Source organism: Pyxicephalus adspersus, chromosome 5 (genome assembly GCF_032062135.1).
Source record: "Pyxicephalus adspersus chromosome 5, UCB_Pads_2.0, whole genome shotgun sequence".
NCBI lineage: Eukaryota > Metazoa > Chordata > Amphibia > Anura > Pyxicephalidae > Pyxicephalus > Pyxicephalus adspersus.
The window spans coordinates 64,581,512-64,599,820 of NC_092862.1; the positions used below are offsets into that span (position 1 = coordinate 64,581,512).

Consider the following 18,309-nt stretch of genomic DNA (forward strand, 5'->3'; position numbering starts at 1 on the left):
CATTTACATACTAAAAAACTCTGGGTGCTGGACCATCCATAGAAGGGACTTCTGTCTGCAACTAATTAATTAGGAGGGTAGAAGTAACAAGCATGATCCGTTCTGTATAATTTGAATGTCTCAGCTATACATCAAACTGCTAACCAAATGCTTTTTATACAAAGCTTAATTTTCGAATTTAACATTTGCTAGCTTTTTCGTATTCTGACTAGAACTATCTACTGTGGGTACATATTATTAAGTTGCCTGAATAAAATCTTTTATTTAAAGGTGTTTAGGATTTTTTGGGTGTTGTTTTTCTTTATAGGCTGGATATATACCTAAATCCTGCTGTACATCCATTTAACTATTCTATTGATGATCCAGATGTTCCCAGATCTAGATCCCTGGCCTCAGACATGGGTTCAGACTGCAGTAGAAGGTAAACTGGTCATGTGTTTTCCTCACATTAAAGTACATTCAACAAAATTTAAAACGTACCTAAACTAAAAAAGCAAAAAAAAAAACACTGGGAGGTAGCACTAATTGACAAAATAACTGAACTGAACTAATCTGAAAACACTTTCTGATTATGGCAGAAGGTCACCATCACACAGAGTTTAATTTTGCTTTAAGCACACAAATTGGTTCTTCAAAGACTCCTTGAAAAGCACATTTAAAAAGCTTTACATGCCAGTGTTTAAATACCTTGTTGAAACAGTAAAAACTAGCTCTAAGACCATTATTGCAAATTTCAGTGTTAGCCACACTCATACACTTAAAGCAGACATAAGTATTTCAAATTTTAAACAGTCCCTATCAGAAACAGGCCACAGGATATCACTAGAATATTCCATAAATATTGTACAACCATATAACCTTTTTCAGCTGTTTTTCCATTTCTATAGACTTTTAGAATACAAGAAGTGGGTCATAACAAACAAAAATACAATATATATTTGTAGAGACTAAGAAAATGTGGGACTTTTTAAGCACTTTAAATTACCTAGTTAATATATAAATACAAATTCAATTATTATAATAAAATACAATGTTTTTATTTCTCATTCTGATACAATTAAAATCATTTAAAACAAAGAGTGACAAAGATGATTTTTGTTAGTATACATAATTTTTGCTCGATGCGTTTAGCAGACAAAGACCACTTCATCAGGAGCCAATTGAGAACTATACATTACATACATAAATATCTTCATTATTTAATCATAATATTTATCCATGATATTAAGTCTTTATAAATTAGGTAATTAACATAAAGTGCCTAAAAATTCCCACATTTTCTTAGTATCTACAAATATATAAATTATCTAGGGATGCGGCATGTGTTTGGATGATGTTTGCACTGAAAAATAGTAATAAGCACAAGCCTGAGATCAGAACATGGAAAACTAAAAATAGTGCACAGTGTACAAGACAGGTAATAATAGCACCCATTCTAGATAACCTGAGACAATAAATTAGAGTAACACAGGAAACTGGGCAGAAATCTGTTGTCGCTCACAGCAAGCCACAAGCATTTCCTGGGATTTTCAAGAGATGTTGGAGAGACCGAATCACAGGACTCAACAGGCTTTTTATCATGCAGATGGTAGGCTTACATATTTACTTTCTGATTTTTTGTATGGCAGCTATACTTAATAATTGGAGTTATCAGCAGTGAAACATTTAGGCATATCAGTAATGTGATGTACGCTTCAAAGGGCATCACTGTAAGGCATATAAGCACAATCACATTGCAAGCTTCAAAGTTATATTTGTGCTGGCAGGGCTACTTTGCGATAAGGTAGAATTAAAACAAAATTATACAGTGAGAGCAACAAGCATTTCAGTCTTCAATTAATCAAGGTAAGAAGTCTAATTTTGCTTCTGTATATTTAATCACATCTGATACATTGTATATATATATATATATTTATATATATTTAATATTATCGTTATTATTGGGTTTATCTGATAGAACCAAGGCTTTTATACAGTGCTGAAGTTTGCTATAGCCCACGTGTAACGAATGTTGATTGCCTATTGCAGCGTGCTTATGTAGTTTAATAACAAGTTATTGAGTTAAAACTGTAAGTAGTCTTTAAGTAAAAGTGTAATTGTCAAATGACCTTTCAGACAAAATATGGAAAAATAGTTTTAACCATAAAAACAAGAATTATGAGCATTCAAATTTTTTGTATCCTCTCCAGCCTTGGAAAGCTTTAATAAATCAGGTCCAAAGAATTTTGACATGGTAGATTTTTTGTCAAGTAAAATTCATGAATTTATATAAGGTTAATTTTAGAAGGATTGAATCAAGTTTCATTTTCACATTATTAGCTATTGTATACATATTTCATTGTCTTAAACTTACAATAGAAATCACTTTAAAAAAGTGGCACATATAAAATAAAATGCATAGGTTATGTTCTTTACAAACTCTGGAAATAAATTATTAAAAAAAAAAACACTCTGCCACTTCAAGGTTACATTTTTTTGCATAGGCTCTGTTATTCGGTGCAACCAAGTAAACAATGTGCAAATGGAAGGCTTGTAAAATACATTAAATGGACAGAAGACTGGGTAAATAATCATATTCATCAAGTAGTAATTGATGACTCTGACACACTCCAAGTTTCATATTATATAATAATTGGCATCAAAATTGTGTTTTATAAATATATCTATACCACAATTATGTACAGCTAAATGTATATGTATTTGTCCTATTAGGGGTGTATGTCACAAATAATAATATTTTAGTTGCCTTGGTCCCAGGTACCACATACTGATATCTCGATCATAGCCTAAGTATTAATATTATTTAAAAAGTTAAAATATCTACATGAAAAAATAGTACATAATAGGCCATGTTACCCCAGCAGATGAGTGGATGTAGCATAGCCTGCAGAGAACAAAAAATGATAAAGGTATGCTCTTATTAGCTGAAAATATGCATACATCACATGTGAAAGAAATCAAAACCAAGTGTGCATGATAATAACTGTACAGACATAACCATAAATAGTTTAAGAGATACAATCAGTATGATACTGACACAAGTTCAAACATACATTGAAACCCAATCAGTACCATACTGACAAAACCAGAATAATGACCACATACACAGGGACTACCAAATCTGCACAAGAATTAAAAATGTACTGAGAAAAGCACTATACTGGCACATGCAGAAATATAACCACAGCCCCCTGCCTTATATTGCCCCTAGTGAAAGTGGAAATAAAAAAATGTTTTCATGTCATTGAGAGTAGGAAGGGTCCTATTTTTTGCAGGAGGAAAAGAGAACCTAGTGGAATAAAAGCTCTGGTAGTCAGTGGAACAGAGAATGCCCCCAGTGCCCTGGCATTAGTAGTGAACGAAAAGAAAAAACCACTGGTGTCAGTGGTCAGAAAAATATTAGTGTATATTATAAGTAAAAAAGAGTATACCCAAAGGTCCGTAATCAGCTAGAAAAACATCCTGATGCTGGTGGTCAGTGGGGGGAGAATGCCCTGGTGGTGGTGTTCAGTAGGAGAAAAAAATTCCATGTTGTCACTGCACAACAATAGCAAAACCTGCCATAGAATAATTTTATTAAAAAAAAATGATGCCCTAATGTCCATGTCAGCAGGAAAAATATGGGGATGTCTGAGGTGGGCTGAGAAGCTCTTGGGCTGGAGTATACGGGAGCATTTGTTTTAGATTAGAGACACTGCTGGGGAGCACTGTATGCATTTTTTACTCACTATACCTCTGCAGTATATTGGGAAGGGCAAATTATTGCAGGGGCTGGGGCAAAAGGTGAGGGATGGCTCTCCATGATGGTGACTGGAGCAGTGCCTGGTGCTGAGCGTCCACATATGGAAATTGTACTCCACCATAATATGAATTAAACCTCCACAGGAGCTAACGCTAACCATCTTAGGAAATTGTTTAAAAAATCAGATTGCTTTGGGAGTCAGTAAGGAATTTTTCCTGTTGTAACACACATGGTTTTACTTTCCTCTTTCCTCTGTATCAGTTGTTTTAGAGTTATGTGTACGGTCCTTTTAAATGTTTTAATTCCCTATTCTTGGTTGAAGTTTTGCATTTTTTTGGCCTGATAAAATAGATAATTTAATCTGTATAAAATCCAGTTTACGAGATTGAACTCCAAAGTTAACTGTTTAGTGGAAGCAGTAATAACTATAACAATATAGCTTAAAAGAAAGGAGCATTGTAAAATGATAAAGGGTTACGTCCTAAATGGCAAAAAGGCAGTACCTATTTCTATGGTATTTTATTGCTTGTTATTTCACTGGTTATCTTTTTTGTAGCTCATGTTCTGAACTATGTCAATAGAATTTCTAATAAAAACAGCAGGGCCATAGAACAGAGAGGTAAATTGCTGAGATATTGCTGTTTGAGCACAGGGTTTTGTTTTACTATCTGTTTGTTGTGCCGGAAACATATTCAAAACTCAATATGTAACTATCAATTATATAACTACAGTACCAAAATATCATCAACATTGTAACTTTAAATTTGTTCTGCTTTCTCATTCTAGTATTGTTACAGTCAAGTATTTATAAACTATTGACTGTATTTAAAAATATAATTAACTCTTTTTTTCAGTGTAGAAAGCAAAAGGGTAATTGCAGAATTCCACAGCACCAATCAATTTACTTATTCATTTAATCTTTTTGGATGGGGTTGCCACTTAAATGTAACCATTAGCATTCAGTAATAGGTTTTCAGCACCTATAAAAATAATCCTATAGTACTTACAGTGGACATAAGCTTAATATTTAGGCTCTAAACTACATGTCCCATGCCGCACACAGAGCCACCTGCCAGGGATAATGAAGCTTCTCGCATGCACAGGGGTTACATCATTTATTTAGTGAGGTGGATCCGCATCTCCATGTGGAGCCGGCCATGAGGATGGCGGCTCCCATCCCGGCAGCGATTACAGGTCCTGGATCTCTCATCAGTGCAGGGGTGACTGCACAGGGTATGTGTGTACCATAATTGGCAAATATGCTGTGCTGATTACGGCAGAAGCTCACCACCCACCTATGAGTTTATTTTAGGTGAAGATGATTGTAGGTGAAGGTAATTTTAGCTGCTTTAGGTGAAGATGGTATCCTGTTCTGAGCTTAGACAGAGCATGCTAGCACATCAGCACTATCAGCAATATTTGAAAACAAAATGTACGAATCAGCAAAACAGCATCTCAGTACTAAAGGGGGCACAATGTTGTGAAGGCACCAATCATTTTTATTCTTCTAGCCTCTGATCAGCACAGGTAAAAATTACCCAACATGGGGGGTGGCCGACTGATGGCGGTGTAGGATGCGTGTTAGGGTAGCTCCTGTACTCACCCGGGGATTAATTACATCTACTTGCATCCTAGCGATGAGCAAACACATCCTCATGGGGACCAAGTCTAAAGTGTCCCAGAAAGGGGGACAGGTGAAATCGGCAGCTTCTAAAAGAATTTCCAGCTTTTTTTCCTCTTCTAGGCAGCACATCAGTGACCAGGGCAAAAAGCTGCGGCCTCAAGTAGTAGACGTGGCTGAGCCACGAGCTCCAAAGGACCAGGCCGCAAAGCTGCAGCCTCAATTTGTGGCATCCCCTGCGGCTGTGGGACCCCGATCGACCAGAATCTGGGCAGTCAGCTGGGTCTTCTCCTCCAGCATCCCACGTACTGTGTGCATCCATTACACTCCCTCAGCACATCAGTCACTGCTCTCCCCTATTGCAAGCGCCTATGTTCCATCTACTTCAGAGGACTCATGGGATTGGAAGGCCCATCTCCGGGCCCTACCTACCAGACAGGACCTGAAGGCTAGTTGCAGGATGGAGTTCCAGGACATGCAGCGATCCCTGCAACAAGTCACTGATACCACCACCGCCTTACAGCAGATGTGCTCCAAGCTTTCTTTATAAGTATCTTCTCACAAGGAGATATTTACCCGTCACGAAGCACAGATTAATGCCCTTTTCCTACTCCATAATGATGCAGAGTATCGCAACCGTAGGAACAACATCCATATTCAGGGGCTCCCTAAACAGTTTCCATCGCAAAACTTGCCACTGCAGCTCACACCATTTTTGCCAAATTGCTGTGTATACCATCTGATATTGATGAAGAAATCGACAGGTTTAAAGAACCCCGGGCCCACATAACAGACATCCTCAGCGGCCTAGAGATGTTGTCTGCTGGATAAATTTTTACTGCACACACTTGATCTGCATAGAGCACTCAAACCCCTGCTCTCTGTGCTGCGTGAACGGAACATACCCTATAGATGGGGTTTTCCCTTCTGTCTCATATTTGGCCACGGTAGAAGGAATTATCATCTTCATGACCCTATTGCTGCCACTCACCATTCCAGATTAAATGCTCCTATGTCTTCTGTGTTCCTGATCATCCAACAACACCTTCCATACCACCCCCAGCTCTTGAAGATCATTGAAGCAAGATGAGTATTCCATTTATTCATTCCTGAGTACCCCTATTGCGGTTCTTCTGGATGCTTCACACTGGCATTTTCTCTTCGACATTGGCACGTTTTCCTAATCCAGCTTCCATTTTGGTCTTCGCTGACCACCTACAGCTGCAGCTCTTTCCTTGTCCGATCTAGCATCTACCATGGAGGTCGTTTCGGTTGGTCTTCCACGAACGCAGTCATCTTATCTCACAGGTCATGTTATCGTGCCTAATTCAGTAAAATGTTTTAATATCTTTGATAAATGCATCTTGTTTTGTATTTTTGTCATGTTTAAAAGGGCACCAATTCTTGGGATGTGAGGTTACTGTGTATGGGGTTGCATGAGCCACTTTAGTTTACATGAGTTTTACTGCTTTGTATTTATTTATTTATGATAACACTCCCAGTAGATTCCTGGCCCAGCATCACCACACAAGCTTTCCCTGTGTTAAACAATTGGATGAGCAATACAATATATGACAATGCTTGGTTGCACATATTCATGTGTGGCGGTGTTGGTTCAGGCGTCTACAAGTACGTATCACATATTTCACAAAATGGGCTGTGGTTACCTTTTGCTATCCTGTGCCTCATGCTATTGTACCTATGCCCTTAGGTTGTTTACTACTCTAGTATTATTTTTCTGGATCTTGCACTAGTTTGTATTAGTTGAATGGGCATTTCAGACTGTGGCGTTGGTGCGCTTTGCCTGCACTTTTCTTGTTGGATTCCCGGACCACCATAGCTCCTTGAGTATCCTTTACGTCACTAGAACCCCGACACGGGCGCTACAATATTCCCTGTTATATACAGGGCAGCTCTGCTGGTCCGGGTGTCCATATAGCAAGGTAACTATAACCATAAGATAAACTTAGGGCAGCCTTTTACATTATGCACTGTTATTTCATGCATGTGGCAATGTAATGGACCTGTTTATTAGGATCGTGGTTGCCTTTTGCACTTATGCATACCAGGTTGTTGAGTTGTCCCTCTAGATTTTGTACCAGTTTACACTTGTTTAACCTCCTGGGCTGTTCATTTCTGTCTGGGTTTATGTCTAAAAGCGGTACATTGTTTTTCATGAAGATTTATTTTACAGTACAGTTATTTTGTATTAAATGCAATACAAATAGATTTAAAATGCCGACCACCCCCTGAACGGAACGTCTGCACCTTCCAACCTCATCGGGAACACTTTTACTTCCAGAAACGCACTTCCAAACCCAAAAAGTACAGGCCTTGCACGACCGTTACTATACTTCCTGGTTCCATAGTACTAATTCTGAAGCCAAATCAAAAGGAGTATCTATAGTTTTTCATAAATCTCTCCCAGCTCAGGTTCTTGACACCAGGTTGGATCCATTGGGCTGATACGTGCTTGTAAAATTTACCGCCTGGGGACAAATATATACAGTGACCTCTCTCTACTCACCTAATCAACAGCCTACAGATGCCATTATAAAGTACCTAGACATATTAAAAGACTTTGCAGAAGCTATCCCCATAGTGGGCAGAGATTTTAATCTTGCTCTTGACCATAGGCTTGATACCTCTTCTGGGAAAACCTCTAATTTTTATTCTAAACCTAATGCATTCCGTTCTAAACTTCATGCATTCCGTTTTAAACTTCATGAACTACAATTACGATTGACACCTGGCACTCTTTTACGAATAGACTACATCTTTGTTAGCCATAGAGTTTTAGATTGGCGCCCTACAGTGTTTATCGACAGTTGTCACTGGTCTGACCATTCCTCTGTATCTGTAACATTATTAATACCAAACCTAGGTAGAAAGGAATGGTCTTGGGACTGCAATGATTCTCTGTTCAAGGACACAGTATGTGCTAATGCCGTGAGATCTGCAATTACTAACTTTTTTAGTGACCATACCTCTGACCCCACATCTTTCCCCATGCAATGGGAAGCTTTAAAAGCTGTTATCAGAGGTATTCTAATTCAACAGGGTACACGTCTCAAAAAGATCAGATCTCAGGATACAGCAGATACCTCAAATGAAATTCACTCTTTAGAGAAGCTACATAAACAAAATATGGCACCAAATGTTTTCAGCTGCAAGGAAAGATCTTCTCCATTTATATGACCTGGCCCACAAGAAATACAGGGACAGATCCCGCTAACTGGTATATCAGTATGGGAACAAATGGGGCAAACTTCTTGCGTGGGGTTTACATCCCCACTTTCTAGCATCGCCAACCACATACATATCCTTTATTCGCACCCCTCAGGGCACAGCCACTTCTATCCCTCAGGACATTTTACAAGTGTTCCAGAATTATTATTCAGGTCGATATAATCTTGAACCTTTGCATACATCCCCACAGTTTTTGCAAGAGTACATAGACTCCAATGCATTACCAATGCTAAACCACGATGTTGTCTCTCATTTAGAAACACCTTTCACTGAAGAGTAGGTATCTATGGCCATTAAAACCACTCCATTGGGTAAAAGCCCCGAACCAGATGGCTCTACTCTGAAATTCTATAAATTACACTCTTTCAATTTGTCTCAGTTCCTAATAAGAGTTTTCTCTTTAATCTCAGTTGACACTCTTTTTCCGCCACAGAGCCCGGAAGCCCATATAACAGTCTTACCTAAACCCGGCAAGGATCACTCGATATGTTCCAACTATAGGCCTATATCTCATTAATTAACGTAGACGCTAAAATATTCTCAAAATTATTAGCAATTGCAATAGTATATGCCATTTCTGATGCTTCCCGATCAAGTTGGCTTTATCTCAGGTAGGGAAGCTGGGGACAACACTATTATAAATATATATAACTTTATAAAACTAACTTTTTTACTTGTACAAATGGCCAAAACCTTAAAGATTCCTATGTGTCTTCTCTCAATTGACGCGGAGAAGGCATTTGATAAGGTGAATTGGGAATTTATGTACACATCACTAAGGCAAATCGGCTTGGGCCCCACTTTTATCCCGTATTGCAGCTCTATACTCAGCCCCTTATGCAGGAGGGCGCGTTAATGGCTCCCTGTTCACACAATTTACAATTAGAAACGGTACTAGATAGGGCTGCCCCCTGTCCCCATTACTATATGCTTTAGTGATGGAACATTTAGCAGTTGCCCTACTTAACAATCCCGATACTAGAGTCATTCAGTTATGAGATAAACAATACAAAATTTCACTTTATGCAGATGATCTTTTAATATACTGTGACAGAGTGTCTCTAGAAAGGGTACAAAAGTTTCAGGAAAGTGTAATAAAGGCTCCAGGGAATAGAGAATTAATGGGTTTGGATAGGTTTCCTAGGAAGAAACAAGGTTCTTTAGGGCCCTAGAGCCGAACAGTTAAAGGGTGGGTTCCATGGCCCAACCCAATCCTGACTGAGTTAATATGCATTAAGAGAGAGCCAGAGTGGATTCCAGGCTGAGAGAGAGCCAGAGGAATCCAGGTTGAAAAAGTGGTCAGCAAAAGGCTGAGCGAAGAGGATCAGCACTGTGTTGCAAGCAGGAGGCAGCTGTTAGTTCCCAGCTGTGGGGGAACAGAGCTTGGCGTTGCACCAGCAACGATTACATGTGAGTGGAACATGCTTGTTCTTTGATCTAAAGACTGCCTTGTATTGGTTTTGCTTAAACTGCTTTACTGTTAGTCAGAGAGGGACTATCTAATTAATGGTATTTAGTGCTCAGCCAAGCCATTTCTTTTGTTTGTTAAAGTGCTAATAAATAGACAAGCAGGAGCCTGTGTTTTAACTGCAACTTTGAAGTCTGCTGTCTGGTTCACTGCTGTCTTCTGACCCCCGTTGATCTCACAATACACAACATCGCCCTATACTTCACTTCCTTCTATTTTAAAGGAATTTGAATTGTTTGGCTCCATTAGTAATTTTAAAGGTAATTACAAAAAATCGGAATTGCCTAATGTTACCCTCCCTCAGACTCAAATAACCGTTGCTTATCAAGTAGAGGTTCTATGCTACATATATAGTGGGAATGTCCACCTATTCTTGGTTTCTGGGGAACAATCATAGAAGTTTATAATAGATTTACAGGTTCAGATATTCCTAACAATCCCAAAGTGGTGTTATTATCTATGATTCCGGGTTTAATTAAATCTGCCCAAAAAAGGCATGCTCTGACATTTTTTAAATGCAACCAGAACAAGTATTCCCAGGTTTCGAAACAAACTGACATCCCCTCCTTAAAAGATTGGTTTATGGAACTTGAAAGGATCCAGCGTATGGAATTGTTAGTAGCTGAAGATGAAGATCAATATGAAAAATTCAACTTGATGTGGTCAGTGTGGGACTGGTGTAAGGAATCCCCTCAATTCCAGATTTATCTGCAATAAGGCAACATTCACCCCTTGGCATTGATGTAGCAAGATGGGATGGTATCCTGTGTACTTATTTTTTCTTATCCCAGGTTCAGATTGTTAATAATTCCCTTGATTAATTTCCCTTACTCCTTACTTCTCCTTTTATTTTTCTTTATTTAGTGACACGATTACGTGACTGTACTGTTATAAATATTGTCCTTCCTGTTCATTTTGACTCAGATATAATATATTGTTTTGCTGGAAATAACATGTACCTAATGGACTAATACTAATAGACAAATCCTTTTTTTTTTTATTCAACTGTTCCTTTTTTTTTCTCTGCGATATCCTTTGTTTAGTACATGTTTGTTTTGTTTTATTGTTTATGCATTCACATAATAAAACTTGAGTGAAACAAAAATTACCCAACCTAAAATTGTAATAGTTTGTTAGTGATTAATTAAGGATAACTTAAACCTACTTAATAAAATTACCATTTAGTGTTCCCCCCACAGCCTAGCAACCCCTGTAACGTTTTCTACTCTTCTCTTCTGTAAATTCTTCTACTCTTCTGCCAGATACCAGCTGAACTAGCAATCCCCAGACCCCATTAATTCAAAGCTAAAAAGACTTTTTAGCTCTCCACAATGTAGATATGACAGGAATGTGCACAGTTGAATATGGTACAAAAGTAAATATGATTACTTAATAAGCATTAAGGATACTGATTTTTATAGCATATTATGCTACAAAGTAAATTTGCTTTAAAGGATCTTTTCAACTTTGCCCAATACGTTAAATGACATGGTAAGATGATTTTATATACCACGTTGAAAGTGCTGCAATCAGTACAAGCTTTGACCTAGATTATCATTTAATACTTTTTTTATATGCTGGCACATTGCACAGTGGTCACAAAGAAACATATCCACTGGCTGCTCTTTAGCCAATTTTCCTGTAGGGATATTTATGTGTTCACTACGGACCACTGTGGATTACTGTGGTCCACTAACAGGGGTGTTCTCTTTGCTACTAAGCACTATCCTTTTTTTTAATATTTTTCATATTGATAACAATATTTAGTGTTTTAAAGGCCAAGTACACACAAGCAAACCAGTCTTTTTTCTCATTTTATTGGCTGGTGGAATATTTATAAATATTTACATAATCTGTCAGTGGTGATTTTTTACTGATCAGTGTATCTTCAAATTGATCTTCTTAGGTAGGTGCTGGTGAGGGCATAAAGTGCTCTGTTACCTATAGTCATCCAGGTGGATAGATGGAATATATATAGGGGATATAGGGGAGGGTTTGAGACGTTTCAGCCTATATCAAGATTTTGGGGATAAGTGCATTTCTGGCAGATAAAGCCATATTTTTCTGTATTTGCAGGGTCTTTAAAATAGCTGGAATATGTTAAAATATTAAAGTACTGCAAAAACTACATTTAAAGATACACTTTAAAGTAGAACTAAGCCTGCAATAATCACCTGTCCCCATTTCATCACAGGTACTTTCCATGCAGAAGCATAGGATTACATTAATTCCTGGCACACACATGAGAAGCCATCATCGGCAGAATTGCATGCGTTTTTTGACAGTTTCCATTAAAGTGGAACTTTAGTTCGGCTTTAGGAATTTTAATTTAGTAATGAAATGGATTCTCTTTATGTTTACGTAGCAGTTCATGTCTTTACCATACACATAATGAGGCAATTCAAGGGTGTTGGGAGTGTATATGTAGAGTCACTGCTTGTGATAATGCCAATGTTTGATATAGTAGCTTTTCTGAGATGTATTAACAGAGTATAGGAATGTCTGGTAAGTCGTGCGAGAATTGGTCCTTGCATCCATCCAAATGTTAGTAGGAGTAGGTAGGTTCCTTTAAGATATAGATTTAATTGATCACTTGCAGAGATTAGCAGCGTTTGGTCAAGAATGTAGGTATACCAGGTCACAGGGTGAATAGGGCAGGAAGGTGCTCAAGATCATCAAACAAATGTAATTATCAACAGTCATTAATATGCCATCCAAGTAAGAATAACCAATTTTCATCTCTAATCCTTTTTTTTTTTTCAATTAATTGGTACTTCCTAATAAACTCTTATATCTCTAATTGTTTGATCATAGATCATATATAATCTGCCAATCTCCATCATCATTGATTCGACATATGATGTGAATCCAATTTTTTGATCTTCTATTCCACTTACATCACTTTATGCCTATTGTATATCATTGTATAATTAAACATACATATGACTTTTTAAGGTCTCATTGTCCCCTGAAGACGCCCACTAGGGCAAAACGCCTCGGGCGAGACTGTAACCATATAGTATATATTCTGACCTACTAAGCATGGGTTCAAACTACATGTGAGAACATATATTAGAACACTATTGCTAGATAATTCTGCCTAAAATTATCAGAATTAAATCTTTTTGTATTTTATTAAGCCCAATAAAAGATTTTATTAGATTTTTATAATAATGGGGTTGCCATAAAAGGCCCTATGTTCTTTATTTCTCTTCTTTGATTCATGAATACCCATTCATACACAGCTCCTTTTCTTCATCATTAGATAACTGTAATGAGTAAATAGAAAGAATTTTTCCTTGTGATTTGGTTTTGGATCTTTCCATAGCTCTTTCATATCTCTTTTTCTGGCAAACAATTGTTAGTTTACACTAAGGGGTATATTTAAAATTATTCATGTGCCAATTCAGCCATTGAATTTTTAGAAAATATACCACAAGGAGTCTTTTTTTTTATTATCCACTGAAACAAGCAATGCATAATGATTCAAACAGATGTGTGTGAAAATACAGCCCAGTTGTTCTTCCATCCACTATTTCCATTATTCTTCCAACAATTAAAATATTTCCATACCTTCATCAAGGTTGATAAAGTAACCTAATTTCTTTTTTGATAAATAGAACATCACTTCCTCAGGAACAAAATCAAATCTTTAAAAAATACACATTTATTACCATCAGTGACGAGAATAAAAAAAACATTCACTCAGCAGGAGATATATACATTCATCTTTTGATGAAGTCACTGAAATTAATTCTAATTCTAATTTTCATCATATTTTTTTCGGATTTCTCTTTTGTGTAAACCTCTTTAAGACATTTTACTCAATTACCTTTTTTCCCAATTTCTCCTTTTCTTTTTAAAATAAAAAGTTGGCTGTCTTTTTAATTGTCCAATGTTTTCATAATTCTCACACTCATCTGCTTTCACCCTAAAGAAGTAATTTATCTAATGCAAGGTAAATCTTACCTATTCAAATTATTTTGTTTGCAGTGTTAAGCAATTTACAGATGGTAAATATGGAACCCGTACAGCTGTCAGTGAACACCTGACATGCGACAACAATGATATTTTAATGGAGGAGGATAGAGGGAGTGCCTCCTGCCCTAAACTCTACCTTCCCTTCTCCATAGAATGAGCAGCCCTGTGTGTACAGTGCTTATTATTCCAACTTTCTCTGGAAACAATTGTTTCCAGCAAAAATAATTGTGTACTTTAATAAGACTTTTAAAATCCCTAAATTAAACTGAATAAAACTAATTTAACCTATTTATTGAACTACCTGTATGTCAGTTATGACCTCATGTTTGAATTCCAAACATTGACAGGATGAAGTCATACTCCTTTCCTTAATATACCCTAAAGAGTTGTCCCACTGAGCCAGGATGCACTGAAATGATACTACTGACTGTGGGACATACGAATGGTTCATTTATTGTGGAGATGCATCAATTCTTGGTGCTGGGACCTGCAGACTGCACAGTAAAACCCGCAGAAGCACATGTGGCCTGTTGGTTGGGCCCAGGTTGAACACATATTAATGCACACTGCTTTTGGGGAGTGATTACCAAGTTATTTGCTGTAGTTCATTATTCATGGAAAACATAAGTTTTAAATGTTCCATTTGTTGTCCCTGTACATATGGAATTGGGTGCACCTAATTATTTCCTGTGGGCATTTTAAATGCTTTGATCCACAATATTGATTTAGGTAATCATGTTCTGTACTGGTTAATAAACAAAATGAAGAGATAACCAGTTGATTCTGTTTTCAGTATTTGAGACTGATTTGAATGAAAAAAAAATATCCTATGCTTTCTCAGCATGTGATTTATTTAAAAGTCTGTCCTTGAAAGCATTCAGGCTGATTACACATGCTAAGAGCTTAAAGGACATCGTGTTCCTGAAAATACAACCGTGTACATTATTGTTGTTCGGTAGCGTCTTGTTTTTTGCCACAATGTTATGCTTAAAGTACATTTTGGTGAAATGCTGTATTCCATAAATGATTGCCAAAGAAAGTGTTTTAATCTTTGTTGTTGCATCTCAGTACTGCTGATCATCTGCAGCCTTTCTGTGGCCATTTTCTGTTGATAGGTATGCATGTAATCCGCAAATTGCTGCATACGTTTTTAGGACGGGTTTCCCGACAGTTACAACAGTGTTCTATGTCTGTGCAATGTGAGTCAGCATGACTGCTTGTACAGTAAACTCTATTGGGAAAGTCTGTGATATCATGTGGTAACAATCCAGAACAGCCTGTGGAAGACAGACAGCACATTGACATACCATAACATGATATGCCCAAACAAGGATTCTTTTATAACTGATGCAGACAAATACTGAAAAAGAAAGTGCTAAATCTTCATCCACACACTACCTTAAATATTAAAGTCAATGCTGGATTCAGTTGCTTAGTTTGTGAAAGTTGCATACCATAGTCAATCTTAAAATTGTAAAAAATTGAATTTAAAATTATACCGATCAGTACCACTGACAGGTAAAGTGAAGAATACTGATTATTCAGTTACACTTCTGCCTACCAATGTGTAGGATATATATGGCCTGGACCACTCTTTATAGCTTATAACCAAAATCAAATAATAGTCCACTATAGCAAACTGATCTGTATTTTTTTTTCAGGACACAATGATGATGAACGATTCAAAAATGGAATTTACCAATGATTCCGAAGAAATAAATGGAACAGTAGATGATGAACCCTCAAATGGAAGAAGTGCTTACATCATGCCTTTGACTGTTTTCTCTCTAGCTATGTGTTTTTTGGGATTACTGGGCAATGGGACTGTGTTTTGGATTCTTTGTTTCAAGATGAAAAGAAACCACTTTACCATCTATATTCTGAACCTTGCAGTTGCTGATTTTACGTATTTGCTTGGATTATGGTTATGGATGGTTTATACTTTCTGTGTTTTAAATGGAGTAAGAAGTCCAGCTACCGTGGAAGGCTATATTGCATTTTTTATGGGACTGGTATATAATTTTGGATTTAACACTAGTATTTATCTTCTCATGCTTATTGCACTGGAGAGATGCCTTGCTGTTTTATATCCATTTTGGTATCAATGTTATAGGCCCAACACTTTGTCAGTCTACTTGTCCATCACGTCTTGGCTGTTGTCTGTGCTGGTAACTGGTTTAGAAAATTTATTATGTACTGGTAATCAACAATATCAAGCCCCAGGCTCACAATCCTGTACAAATGTCTACTTTTTTACTTCTGCCCTGTATCTTATAGTGTTACTTATAATGGTAACTTCCAGTCTAACCCTTCTATTTAAGATTCAGACAGCATCAAAGCAGTGCCACCCACCTAAAGTTTACATAGTCATCATCATATGTGTCACCATCTTCCTCATTTCTGTGGTACCTGCAAGAATACTCGGCCTTCTGATATATTTTAATGTTTTGCAGTCTAAACCATTCCTGGTAGCATTTTTCTTTATTACATCTCTGTGCTCAGCCTTTAATTGTAGTGCCAATCCATACATATACATGGCTGTAGGTAGAAGGGGAAAGCTCAAAACCGAGAAAGGCTCTATTAAACAAATGTTAGAAAAAGTGTTTAAGGATGCCACAGAGACGGAAAACACAACTAAAAACACATATATCATTAAAGATAGCTGGGAAACAAAATACAATATGCCCATCCCTGAGTAATAATCAATTATTAGCAAACACAATTTTTCCAGCATTCTATATCTAAAACAATTGCAGATTAGAAGGCATCAAAAGGTTAATTGCTCAGTAGCTGAATAAAAAAATCAGTGATGTGGTTCACAAAAGCATTAATCCAAGTACATTAACTATCAACATGGTATTTATAGTTTTCCTGTCCTATTGAACGTTTTTCAGCTTTTTCATATTTTTAAACATACAGTTGCATTAATTACAAAGAAGCAATCATAACGGTAATGTTTCCTTATCTACAGAGTCTTACAGATATGGAAAAAAGATAAGGTAAAAAACAAAGCTCCCAGTTATTGTTAATTCATCCTAAATTAAAAGATGAAATCCTCTTTTGGTGCAGACAAGTGTTGCCTTTATTATCTATGGTTATTCACAATCATTCCACAGCTCTGTTCAGGGAATATGGATAAAAAAGTGCACAGGTTCTGAGTAAGTCACACAGCCCATGAGCTAAGGAAAAACTAAAGAGATTTGAGTTTGATCCTGCCACAGGTACCACTCTAACTTTAGGTGTTCACCATTTGCTATTTTTGTTGTTTTTTTTGTATTGCTAATTTTTACCTAAAGTTATTCAAGCGGACAAATGCTGATTGCTGTGTACTTTAACAAGGACCTTATGGCCAAGGTTTAAATTCTCACTTAGGTCCCTCGGTTTTCATTCAACTTAAAATCAGGTTAGTGAACCAGGAATGAATCAAACCTAGGCAGATTCACCCAATAATAATAACTAAAGCTGAGATGATTTTCTTTTTGGAAACCTTGCTACAGCCACTGGGGTGAAATTTTATTATAACAATTTCAGGTGTACATTATATGAGGTTTTCTGTTTTTTCACCACCTAGAGCTGCACATTATTGTCACCATAAAAGACAGTGGGGCTGATATATTAAAGCTCTTCAAGGCTGGAGAAAATACACTTTCATTAATAAAGGTGGGTGATCCAGCAAACCTGAAATGGATTTCTTCAGTCATTTGCTATCAAATGTTTTGAATCCTGGGTGAGATCCATTCCTGGTTTGCTGGATCACCCAGATTCACTGATGAAAGTGTATCCTCTCAAGCCTTGGAGAACTTTATTAAATCAGGCATAGTGTATCTTTAATGCTTGTGTGATTCCTAAAATATTGAGAATACTTGTGTGCAACTTACATAATCTTTAGCAAATCAGTAATTTTAGCATAAACCATGGCTGTAAATAAATATACCGTATTTTTCGGCGTATAAGACGCACTTTTTCTTCCCCAAAACTGGGGGGGGAAAGTGGGTGCGTCTTATACACCGAATACATGGTAAAAAAAAAAAAAATCATACTCACCCGATACCGCGATCCCGCGATGCTGCGTGCTTCTTCTCCTCGCTCTCCTCCCGGCTGCAGCGCGTGTCTCCTCCTCCTCTGCCCCCGCGATCTCATAAGCAGGCTGGATCAGCCTGCTTACGGGATCGCGAGGGCACGGGTGCCGGCTTCTCCTGGCTCTCCTCCCGGCTGCAGCGCGTGTCCCCTCCTCCTCTGAGTGAGGAG

General features: G+C 37.3%; 1 protein-coding gene across 3 annotated transcripts; it reads left to right on the forward strand.

Moving 5' to 3' along the window:
• Positions 1-1,329: 1,329 nt before the first annotated feature.
• Positions 1,330-18,113, forward strand: LOC140332015 (mas-related G-protein coupled receptor member H-like). Of its 3 annotated transcripts, none has more exons than XM_072413327.1 (2): positions 1,330-1,588; positions 15,723-18,113. In XM_072413327.1, exons 1-2 carry the CDS (start codon positions 1,580-1,582, stop codon positions 16,758-16,760), a joined length of 1,047 nt encoding a protein of 348 aa, XP_072269428.1. In that variant the 5' UTR covers positions 1,330-1,579; the 3' UTR covers positions 16,761-18,113. The 3 variants fall into 3 exon arrangements, with proteins under 3 accessions (XP_072269428.1, XP_072269430.1, XP_072269429.1); XM_072413329.1 differs by lacking the exon at positions 1,330-1,588 and adding an exon at positions 1,647-1,845; XM_072413328.1 differs by lacking the exon at positions 1,330-1,588 and adding an exon at positions 9,878-10,022.
• The last annotated feature ends 196 nt before the right edge of the window (positions 18,114-18,309 follow it).